Source organism: Bombus bifarius, unplaced genomic scaffold (genome assembly GCF_011952205.1).
Source record: "Bombus bifarius isolate JDL3187 unplaced genomic scaffold, Bbif_JDL3187 scf7180000009125, whole genome shotgun sequence".
Taxonomy (NCBI): Eukaryota; Metazoa; Arthropoda; class Insecta; order Hymenoptera; family Apidae; genus Bombus; species Bombus bifarius.
In genome coordinates, this window is record NW_022884914.1 from 7,734,742 (window position 1) to 7,747,692 (window position 12,951).

Genomic DNA, 12,951 nt, shown 5'->3' on the forward strand with positions numbered 1-12,951 from the left:
AAGTAATAAGAATCGAGTAATGTAATCAAATGAATTTCTGTTAATGGAATTATACAGTTTAATACGAATGAAGAATAGATGAATGTAGGTTAGGGTTAATTTGATAACTTAATTTCCAAATATTTCATTATTACATTACATATTTTATTATTTATATTTATTTATTTAATATTTATAATATTTCATTATATATTTTGTAACTATCATTAATATTTATCCCTAATAATAATTAAAGTCAATTGTCATCAGTAATATTTTACTTTCAGTGAGAAATTCAGAAATATGCGAAATATCATTTAACTTTTAATTTCTTACGGAGGAGTATACACGTAATCAATAACCCGGGGAACATGTGAAAACCAAGATTTTTCAACTTTAATGCCCACGATTTCCGGCATGACAGAATTAATTGCAGTATTTTCGATGTTTCGACCATAGAGGTTAGAATATCCTGTAACGTCAAAGAGATTCACCCTAAACGGTAGCTATCCCTAGGGATAACCTGTGACATAAATACGTAACCTGGCACCTGTTTCCTTGCTCTACAGTCACACGTGCTGTTCCAACATGTCGCATCAATTAATATCTAATTAAAACAAATTAACAAAACAAAATAAATATCGCTTTAATAGCCCCATTTAATCATAACTAAAAATATTTTTAGAAACAATCATCAATCTTTAATATATCAATCGTCCAACAATTCCGTGATTGTTTTTTCGAAAAACTTCAAAAGTATGTATAATGCTTTTAAATGAAACGATGTATTACACAAGTATGAGTCATTAAGTGGCTGCACGGATCAAAAGCTACATTATCGAAGAATGTTAATCGAATGAGTCAGGCTCGTAAACCTATACATACATGTACGACAAAGTTCGGAAAAGTTGGAGAGAAAAACTGAAATAAATTATTAGTGATAACAGAAGGCATCTGGTTTTATACTCGATTGTTGCCAGACATGGTATCCATGCTTAAATAATTAGTTACAGTTATCAACAGCGCATAACTTCTAATTAGGTACATATATTGTTATGAGTATTATTGCCTGAAATACCATCATTAATTACCAATTCCATGTGATACATAGTTAAAAATAAATCTAAATTCCAAATTTGTAAATTTCCAAATCAATCTTTGAATTCTTAAAAAATATTCTCTAAGCTCGATCCAAGTGTCTAAATTTTTTAATTTTATAAAACTTTAAATTTTTTAATTTCCAAATTGACTATTAAAACATATCTATTCGCAGCTCTGTTCTTTTCCGGAATTCTTCCCAAACGCTTACTATGTTCGTTTTTTCCTTATATTATTTTTTTATTTTTGGTTCTTCTTCCAGGGGATAGGGGAGAAAGTGATTGGTCGAGTGGCTGGCTGCCAGTCTGGTCGCAGAAACTTCTTGACAGACCCCGAGATGTTGTCAAAGGGAAATGCCGCGCGATCGACCGACCACTTCTGAACACGACTAATTTCTTCTCTTTGATGCTAGGCGGCCGATTACCACGCCTTTCCTTAGACCCACACTTTTCCGGGACAATTTCTTCAAATCAACTCTTTTCTATTCTTGGAAGTAATACAAGTAATGGAACCGCAAAATACAAGTATATATTAATTTAATCAGGGAATGGAAGATATGACAATCTATACTAGATACACACTAAGTACTAAGTCATTAATCAACCAGATCTGCGGATCAACCATAAACTACGAATGTTCATGCATTTATGAAATATTTAAAACTGAAAAAACACAAAGGATACACATAATGTACAAAAATACGTAAAACAATTTATGGGGTGAAACTTTCATTCAAATTTAATTTCCTCTGGCATATTCTGGCATATAAATTTACATAAACATTTGCAGTCTAGTTATAAAATTTACATATAAAGAGCGTTAATCAGCCTAATGTATGTTCTCCTCAGATTTGGAAGGGAACAACACTCAAGACAATATCTTTCCCTATAATCTTCAAATAAAACCATCCCACCTCTTTTCAAGACCATAGAATCGAAAGGCAAGAAAAAATACAATAAAAAAGGAATGACTTATCGGAAGGGACAACTCAAGTATATTCACAAATCACAAGGTGGCGCCTATGTAGATGGTGTGTGGTGCGGTTTCCCACAAATATAGGTAGGAGCGATTAGAGGGTGATTAGAAGAAGGTGTTCTGGATTGCGTTCCAGCAACGCAAAAGCCGACGGCGCGTCGTTTCGGTGCGGTGCGTGTGTCCCCTCGCCAGTTTTACACCCCTGTGTCGAGTAGCAGACACCGAATTGGACGACCACGCACCCACGGGACTGATACGAGACCCTGCCACTCCGTGGTTGGAAGCTGCTGGTCCCCACTTCTTCTTCTCAACCATGCGACGCACGCTCCTTCAATTTTTTTTTCTTTTACCCTTCACGAGTGGAGCTGTCGCGATTATTACTTAAATAGATATATGTATCAAGGTTTAAGTGACTTCCGGCGATAACGAGAATTGAGAGGTAGAATGTTGATTAGAAGTATCATGGTTAGTTGGCTTAGGATAACGGTGGCTGGTTTTGGATCTTTGAAATTGAGAGTGAGGTAAACATATGAGAAAAACCATGTATGGTTTTGTTGCATTTTATTGCATTCTGTTAATATTTCAGGACAACGATGAACGAATATCTAATCGATTCATTTTTAAACAGAGTCTGATAAATATACATAATACAATAACAACCAAAGTATACATGCTTAATCTTGTAACTGTTCAATAACAATAACGATAATTTCCTAATTTCATTAAAATTTCATCACTCTGATGTTGACATAATGAAGTGACCCATTTAGGGGACAATTTTTTCCGCGCGAAACGCGTGCCAGTCTCGTGGCTTCGAGTTTCTGGAACGGCCCGGTCTACTAATTATTATTTCCGTCGTTAAGTAGGCTATTTTTTCGGAAAACGCCAGCAGACGTAAACAAAGAGTTGAACCACGGTGTTCTGCGCTCTGTCGGTAACGCAGCAACAGAAATTTATTTATTTTTCTCGCGATGACACGTGGTTCCTCTTCCCATCTTTCTTCATTTTTCCCCTGACGATCGCACTTCCCGTGCAACTTTCCAAAACAGACATCAATTCTCGATTCGTCATTGCTTCTTAAGAATAATCTTTGATTAATTCACAAAATTCACTATGACATATTCAATATGACAAGCTTTTATTTAAAAAAAAAGGAAAAAAAGTGATAGTGTCCTAACCTCAATTGTAAACAAATGAAACTAGTTCCATCCACTTAATTTATATACTTATGTCACTTTGCCAATCTTTATTCACCTAACTTAATCATCGCCTCAGAAGGAACTTCGACCAATCCGCAAAAAAGTGGCAAGAAATTTTAGAGAGATTTATAAAGAGATCGATGGTCATTAAAAGTTAATCTTTCAGAGAGGAGCACGACTTACACGGCTATATAAATGGTGAGCTACCAACAGAAAGAAAAGGAAAGAAATGAAAGATCGAACAGAAAGAGGTAGAATGAAAGGGAAGATGAAAAAAGGAAGCGAGAAAGAATAAGGTTAAGACAGCAGTTGCGGAGAGGAAGAGAGAAATTCAGAGGGGCCATGTGGCGTTTCAGGAGATATCAAATCATACTACGTGTACGCCATGCCGCCCCCTAAATATAGTTTATTGCGTTACCGAGTATTAATGGAGCTCCTATAGGAAGGACGAAGACAGACAAACTATCGAGCGTTACGGATCAGCCACGGAAAACCGAAAATAAAACTTGGTAATAGATCCTGATTGATTGAGTAATTGAGTAATTAAGTAATTATGCGGATACGTGTGAAAATTTCGATTTTTTATGAATATTGCAGGATAATTGAAGCGTTGATTAATTGATGTTAATATGAGAAATAGCAGACAATGTAGCGTTTTATTCTAATTACCTTATCATTATATCACAAAATTATTGTATTCAATCGAGAAGTTATATAGGTAAAATCATTTTTAAAAGAGCAGAGGAATTTTATTGTTCTGTGAAATGTATAGGAAAAAATTATTCAGTAACTTCGTTTTGGCTAATTCTTGTAGACTGGAACGTGTTTATTAATTCAGCCTGATTTATGCAGACTTTTTAATGTATCTGCCGTATCTCCTATTGTGTACTGACGAATGTATTCCATTAATCTATACATCTATATACATGTTTTAAATTAGTATTCTAAGAAAAACTCGCAAAATATACGATAAATACAGAAATAGAGAAAGAAGTTAAAGGTTAGAATATTGAAATCAATCAGCATTTCAACTTCCTGTATAGTCTGGATTTCAGTTTATGGAGTGGCTGCAGTTTTAAAATAGATTTATCCAGTTTTCGAATTATCACATTTCAAAAATTTTCAAAATTAAACTTCCAAATTTCCGCTTTCAAAATTTTAAACTTCATAATTACTGCTTTCATATTTTTATATTTTCGATTTTCCGCTTTTGAATTTGCATACTTCCAAACATTAGATAGTTCAGTTTACATCTTGCAAATTTTTCCTTAAAAATTTCACAAAATAATTGACACAAAACCTGCAAAGATGCAATATTACAACAAAAAATAATATACAAAATTATCTTGCACAATTATAACGAAATTATATCTTTAACATACTTTCACCAACTTTACAGAAAGAAATTCCAAGAAAATGAGAAATCTTCTAGGGTGGAGGGTCAAGAAAGAATACAAATTAGTTACGATCGTTAGGCCAGGATAACTTGTTTAAAGAGATCCACAATCATGCCAGATTTCGGATCCGTTCCGGTGTCACAAATTGAAAACATAAACACTGGGATCGCGTACACGTGTCCTCTGTATATCATAAACTGGTAGACGATCCTTAAAACCGGTTGCCTTTTCCTCTTGCTACGTCCGCTCGCTGGGTTCATTCATGAAAATCCGGTAGCCCTTTAAACCGTGAACGGGCCATCGGTAAGCATACCAAAGATATCCCTTCCTTTTTCTTTATGGTCTTTTTTTTTTTTAAGGAAAGTACCGAATATTACAAGCGACCCTTCTAATACACAGTTCATTCATACCGTGTTCATATTAAAATCAAAATATGCTGTATATCGTAATGAAGAAAAATAAATTTGTGAAACGTAGAATTTTTATTCAAATTTTTGAAAATTGAAAATATCTCAAATTATAAATATCTAAGATAGTAATGTGTTATAAAAAATACTGGCGAGTTGTATTTTTAGGGAAACATGAATTTTGGAACGGATTTAGAAGAAAGTAATGGTTCTACAAGGCGTAGAAGAAATAGACATTTTTATTTCATTAATTTCAAATTGTTTCGATTTAATTAATGGGAGACTAAATATTAATATACGTATCCTATATAACAAATGGAAAGGATAAAGACAACGGAGACTTTGATTGGTAATGAACGAGTGGTAGCCGAAGGAAAGGTTACTCTTGGCTGTTGGAATAATAAACAAACCCTTTTTGTTCATTCCAGGCCGACATTCACAGTAGCTCGTTGTCAAGGGGACGCAATCCCTGATCTGGGTTAATAAAAATTCGAACGGTGTCGCATTTCAAGAAATACCGACCGAAGATTCTCCTTTTGACCAGGGAATGAAGGGTGACCGAAAAAGACCTGGTTCTCAGAAAATTGCCTTTAAATCATCTTTATCGTCGTAAACTTCACTTTGAACTAGTCGACCGTCAGACGTGTGAAATCTATCGTCAGAACATGTAATATAGCCTTTGCCAGAAATCGAAAAAGAAAAAAAGGAAGTTTGATGATGTAGAATATAAAAGAATGATTAGTTCACTGCACAGAAAGTAAGTATCAAGGATAATATTGCGCATAAAACGGTAAATCAGAATAACAAACAAGATAGATAAATGTCAAAGACCCTTCTCTTATTTTCTTCCATTCGAACCAATCGAGACATTGCCCTGGAAATAAAGTTAAATCCACTTTTAATCCCTCAGATAACATTGGGCGTAGCTTCAAACTATAGATAAGTATGTTAATTTATTCGACATTGAGTCGCGCGAGCAAGAATCGGTAAAAAAGTGGAGCGACGACGCGTTGACGGTAACGCACACTGACAGAGGGGGCTTTTTGCCATCCGGAGAAGCATCGGCCCTGGGAAAAAGACAGATAAAGCCACTTAAAGTAGCTCCAAGCTGTGGAGGAGGATCGTGCGCTGACCACTACTATTTTCAGTCCTTTTTGCCGCTAATTACGACAACCCTTTATCGAAAGCCACTTGAGCATCCCCCACCCTGGTATTGCTCCGACACTGCGGATTAAAAGTGCGCCAACGAATTTTAAAATAGGACGCTCTTGGATGAAATTCGTGGAAGTGTATTTATTGAAGACGGATGCACCCAATTTTCTTTGACGTTTAATTATAGATTTAAGGCATGTTCACGAATAGTTCCATGATCCTCTTGTTCTTGAATTTAGCAATGTGACACAGAGGCAGTCATAATTGGTCGAAACTCTAATCGTAATGAAAGTTAAGTTATCACATAAGCAGTATCCACATTTATATAAATACTATAAAACCTGTCTAATACGTATAATATAAAACCACAATGCTTTGCGAATAGATGAAACTTACTTATTGCATGGGGAAGAAGAAAATGAAATGGCATGACCAGAGAAAGGGGGATAAACAAATAGAACTGAATGTTAAATTCATTTGAAGAAAAAATCATTAACAAGTATTAAGTGTCTTCTAGCAAGTTCTAACAAAAATTATCAATTCAAAAATATTTTATTATTATATTTAATTATATTTTATTATATTTCAAGATTCCACCACCACCACCATCCACTAATGGAAAAACAAGGAAAACAAAGAAAAGGAAGATTACTATAGCGTGTCCAATATATCTCAGATCCATGGTATATATCGGATCCTCTGCCTTCACTATTTATATAAATCATGCACTCCGGTGTTGGCTGATTCCCCGTTCAGTTCAATTTCTTAATTGAATCGAACGATATGCGCTGCATGGGCGTAAACCAGCTCGAGCTCCGCCCTTTGATTCCTCTCCACAAGCTTCGACTCTCTCCCTCTGGAGTCTGCGTGTACACCCACCAGCGACGTACTCGAGTACCAAACGGAATAACCCAGCCACTCGAGGCGACCTCCGAATTCGGCGTTCTTTTCTCAGTGGCACTTGGACCGCATCCGGAAACGCAGTGACCTCGTGACCAGTGAAACGCGGCATCATTCGTCGCATCCCTCATGCCTTCCTTCGGATAAGAAATATTCCAACCGATTTCTCAATCGTTTCGGGTTGTTAAGGAAGAGAAATTACAAGAGTTCTTACAAGAGAAATTACATTTTCGTTTAGATAATTGGGCTTGGAAATTTTGTGTAATCGAAGTTCTCAACGAACGAAGATTTCGAGGTTTTCAGAACATTGTTCGGAGTCGATTTCAAGAACGATCTGTTGTAGAAGAACTGCGATTGATGGAAGAATTAAATCAGGGTTAAAAAGATTAAAAAAAATCAGACTCCACTTTGTACGCGATTGATTCGCTGATCGCTAGTGAGATTTTTATTGGTGAAGTTATTGTGACAGTGCGAGGAAAGGAAGTGAAGGAAAAGAAGTTACAATGATGCTCGGGGGTTACGAGGCGCAGCCGGATTATTATCCGCAATGGCATCAACCCTACAATTACGTCACGCAATTACCATATGGTAAGTTCTATTCTATAGATATTCATTTTTTTTATCTACTTGTAGCTTTTATTAATATGTTAGTTGATACGGTTTATTATCTGGGAATCATAAAGAGAATCGTATCAGAATTTTATAGCATCGCTATGCGATTTGCCTACAAAAAGACTAAAGAGTACTTTTAAAACTGAAAAAATGTAGAAAACAAATTTCATTACGCAAAATGAAATAGTTTCGAATACCACTTGCATACGTGTGTTTGCTTCGAAATGAGATGACTTCTAAATATAGATAGACGAAATTTCCAAAATTTTGAATCGTTCAATTTTTTTTAGTGAAACACGGAGAATTTTGCTTGTAGAATATTAAGTAATCTTCAGATTGTGATGGGATTGATAATTCAGAAGCTTTAATTATTAGAAAGAAAATAGTACAACTAGGAAGATCTTTAAAGTCTAAAAAAGTATCTTTATATTAACATTCAATAACTATTTCGTTATTCACATATATATTATATTATCTTACAAAACTTTCAAAGAATAGATTAATGAATAACGCAGGCGTTGCAAAAGATAATTGATATAATAGTAAAGTAACACGATAAATAAATGAATAAGAAAAAGAAATCGCTGAAATAAAAAGCGCCACAAAAAATGGTATAAATCCACTAAACGCATTCGCAATTGTAGCATAATAATAAAACGATATTCCTTAAACGAGATAATAATTAAAATCTAAAACAAAATATAGTAAAAACTGTTGCACACTTCGCCATTCGATATATAAAATTCTCCATTTCTCTTCTGTAGGACCGCTGAACGTGCCCGACGCGGATAGCCAATCGACGTACTGGGGCGCGGATTCCGGGATCTCTGGGGGTAGTTCTGGCGCCGGAAGTCCCACCGCCTCGACGCCTCCCCTGATCGAAGAGATCGGCGTCCAAGAACCAAGCTACTCATCCCTGCAACAATATCCACACCCTTCTATCAGCCAACACTATCCCAATTTGCCTTACCCACCTCAACAAGATATTTCACATCATCACCTGCATCATCACCATCATCATCAACAACAAAATCACAGAAGAGACGGCGATTATTCGACAGTTTCTTCGATGAATCAAGTTGATGGATCGCTTCAACAACATCTCAGACAAGGAACTAGAGACGGCGGAGTTGTCGTTAGGCCTAAACGAAGGAATACAGCGAATAAGAAAGAAAGAAGACGCACACAAAGTATTAACAATGCGTTTGCCGATCTTCGTGACTGTATACCCAATGTGCCGGCGGATACGAAACTGTCGAAGATTAAAACATTGAGGTTGGCAGCTTCGTATATTGGATACCTGATGGCGGTATTGGAAAGCGACGAAGGAGAAGAGCCGCAGACCTTTCGCGCTGAAATTTTATCTAATGGCAGAAGGAACAAGACGGCTCAGGCAAATCAGGTTAGTTTTTAGAAATTTCCAGCTTTCACGGTGCAATTAGAATTTAAAAGGCTACAATAAGGAAGCAGCTCTACTTTCTAGCAGTTTGAGTAAACCGACAAAAATCAAATTATATACATTCACTGTCAGCTATTATTTGTAATAATGAACTTCTGCACTTTTGAATGTGAAAGTTATATCTTTTTTCCTCTCCCAACAAATATAATTTATATAAATATCGTAGCTGCCTCTTTAATAGAATCGAAACTTCCGGGTGAAAATACGTTTAATCGTGTCAACCGAATTCTGATAAAATTAACTGCACTACTAACAAAACGTCAGAGTCTCTAGAAAACTCACACTTGGAAGCTTCGATCGTGAAAATGAAGGCCAGTTTTATTTTATTGCGAAGTTTTTGTATTTTGATTGATTGTCGTAAAGGAGTATTGTTTAGACATAGTAATGTGCTCTAGACATGCTGAAACTTGTCTTAAAGCAATATAGCGGAAGACAAATTTCCAATATAAATATTATCATACGCAGAATGTATCGTATTGCATGATAGATTATTTTTTAGCAAGTTACTGTACTATCAAGTAGCAGCGAATTTGATATCCCATATAGGCAGATTCAGACAAGTCGAGACAGGTTATATTCACGTGTTTCATATTCGATATAATAACGTGAGATATAATAACGTGAGCAAATATTGGTTTATTATGTTATAATCAATAGACTATTTCGTTTACTATCCATTTGTTTATCTCTGCGACATACTTATTTACGTATTTGTTAATAAGACAGCGTTACCATTTTGTTGAAAATCTTGCTCTGTAAATGCTCATAGATATTTCTGTTAATATCCGTTTCTACATTTGAAGTATGGAAATATAAATATTTTTTCATCCTGTAATAATAAATAGGTCTCGTTCTATGACCTAAACATCTCAGATTGTAGAAAGCGATAAATAAATACACATCATCAATAATTTAAATCTCTTTTGGAAAACTTCAAAATCAAGAAAATAATCATATTCTGATGTCTAAACTTGAAAATACTCTGAAAGGGTCCTCGAGCGTACTTCCACAGCGAAAATCGGCGGTATGCACTTCAACTACGAATTTATGCCCTTCGTCTACTTTCCTTTAAATCTCCTGGAACACTTTCGTAAGCGTTGCCTTCGAATAAACATCGTTCTCTTTAATTGGACGTCGTTCGTCGACGCCTGAGAACTCGACCTTAAACTTGTCATACTAAAACTTTTAGATGAAGAAAGACAGAGGAGAAAAATCTCATCGTGTTCACGTGCCATCGAAACGAATGTTCTCAATTCAGCATATAACATACTTGTCTTCCGCATTGTGACAAAATAAGTTTATCGATGCCAGGCAACAAATAAATTTTCATCCGTGTAACTTGTTCTGTTTATTTGAAAATGAGAAATTTAGTATAATCTTGACAAATTTTAGCTGTACACAGAACTGAATATTCCTTTGATTTAATGGATGTTTAGTAACCATTCCTGTTAGAGATGTCAAACAGCCTAATCAGAGATGTTGGAGATTAAAATTTATTTCGCTCAGAATGCTTCCAGTATGATTCCATACGAATTTTATATTCCTGTATATTTCAAATATCATTCTAATATCGATTCTTTGAATTAATTAATGATAAGTGGAATTGGCAATATAGAATTCTAATATGTCATACGTAAAATGTTTAGTTAGACAAACAAGTGATTGGTACGTTTAAAATTCGACAGAATCGACTAAAAATTTAACGAACGAGAAGAAAAGAATTTTTGTGAAGTGGTGAATAAACTGGATTGCGGTTAGATCACCAGGTATCAAAGGTTCTTCGACTATATATTATAGCTTAGATCGTTTCCGTAACTTAAATTTCGAAGATGACTATTGGACCACCCTGTAGTTTCGTGGTTTCTCCTGTTTTCTGTAATTCCTCGCCACCCAAAGAGAACTTTCTTTGTTTCAACCTTCAATTGATCTGTCATATCTACCATATAAATTTCAAACTTTAGGTAACTAGAATTTACATAAAAATATAAATGTAAGCAAAGATTACAATTGCAAAGTAATAAATATTAAATGTAATAATAGACAACGATATAAAACATAGTTATAAAATATTTATATTCTGTATATATTAAAGTTTAAATAAAAAATATGAGGTATAAAAACATAAATATGTATATGCGACAATAAAAAAGATATAAATAATATTTAAATCTAGAGAATATAAATATTTTATAATAGACGTATTTTGTATGTATTCAATTTTTCATTGCAGAACGAGTCGTATTTACACCAGGCATCAGGCCTCGGGTCTGAGGAATCATCGAAAAGCAAAGGCCGAACTGGTTGGCCGCAGCATATGTGGGCCCTCGAATTGAAGCAGGAATCGCCTACCAACCAGATGCAATAAGATCATCGATTCCCGATCTATCTATTTCTGACACTTTATGGCTTCTGTTCTTCCGTCGTTATCGAGAAACCGAACAAATTGAAGTTAGATCAATGTTGGTGGCTAGCCAGGAAACTTCGATTATTCTCAACTTTTCCTAGACAGCTATCAAGTATTTCGTGGAACATAAATAGTAAGAAGAAAAATATTTGTTACTCTTTCATTTTACATCATCGACGAAATGTTGCGGTATAAAATAAGATTAATTTATTCACATAGCTGCGAGATAAGGTTAGTGTAAAAATTACGCTAAGTATTGTGTATGTGTATGAGTGTATATAAGCGGGTGAAAAATCGAAATCGTTCTTTTAGTCCCTTTACTTTTCCTTTTCTCTTTCTAGAAGACTTTTTTTAACAGATTCGCACTTTTGATGATTTTTGGAATTTCTGTTACGAGCAGAACTTGCTAAATCTCAATAAAAAATAGGGCATTACTTTTATTTGAACGCAGAAAGCGTCGATAAGTCTATTGTAAAATACAAGCGATTGTTTGTAAATACGCGTCTGCGAGTATAGGTCTGCCTGTAAATAGGAGTATCTTATTTCTTAGTCGATAATAATTTACGTCAACCTCGTTATCCTTTCACATTTTATTCTACGTTAACCTTTAACATTTTATTCTTCATTGAAGGAAAAATCAATTCACGAAATCAATCGGTGATCTTACATACATAATATCAAGTTTGGATATCAGATATTTCATCGAAAATCAAAATTTCATACAGTTTTTATCAGTTAAAGAATTTAAGTGATATCATTCTTTCGTTAGATCTAAGCAAGTCAATTGATTTAAGATGCTTGTAAACTTTTGTATAGATTATCTTTAACAATGTATAAAAAGTAAAAAGTCACTAGTAATAAATAGGGTATCTAGTAACTTAAGCTCTCGGGTATTCTTTCTCTCCCCCCCCCCCCGTACATTTTATATGTTTTAAAATTATATAATAGTAAATATGTAAATATTAAGTAGTAAGAATTAAACGGAAACAATCCCAAGTCTAGCTTGTAAACAGAGGAAGAGCTCTCAATCTCAGTCAAATAGATCTTCTCCTGGCTCTTGTGTTGAGGTCTTGACTTGTCTGAAAGATATGTTTTCCTTAGTTACATGCTGAGAAAGCATTGTTCCTCGGCGACGGTTTCAAATTTCTTGGATTTTCTGGCGCCGGTACTTGATCCACGTTCAGCTTCTTAATTTGAGCGTGTTGCTGATACATCTATTGAAAGGAAAGAAGATTCCCCTACATCCATACAACATCTGTCCTTCGTTTCTAGGAGAAAATCATGCAAGTATAGTTTGAGAGAGTTGCGTACAGTATATTAATTTTCATTGGTTTATAATAAATGATCTTTAATCATCCTTGACATGTTT

General features: G+C 34.8%; 1 protein-coding gene across 1 annotated transcript; it reads left to right on the forward strand.

Moving 5' to 3' along the window:
- Positions 1 to 7,352: 7,352 nt before the first annotated feature.
- Positions 7,353 to 12,464, forward strand: LOC117213697 (heart- and neural crest derivatives-expressed protein 1-like). The gene is made up of 3 exons (XM_033459251.1): positions 7,353 to 7,695; positions 8,484 to 9,121; positions 11,409 to 12,464. Exons 1-3 carry the CDS (start codon positions 7,611 to 7,613, stop codon positions 11,541 to 11,543), a joined length of 858 nt encoding a protein of 285 aa, XP_033315142.1. The 5' UTR covers positions 7,353 to 7,610; the 3' UTR covers positions 11,544 to 12,464.
- The last annotated feature ends 487 nt before the right edge of the window (positions 12,465 to 12,951 follow it).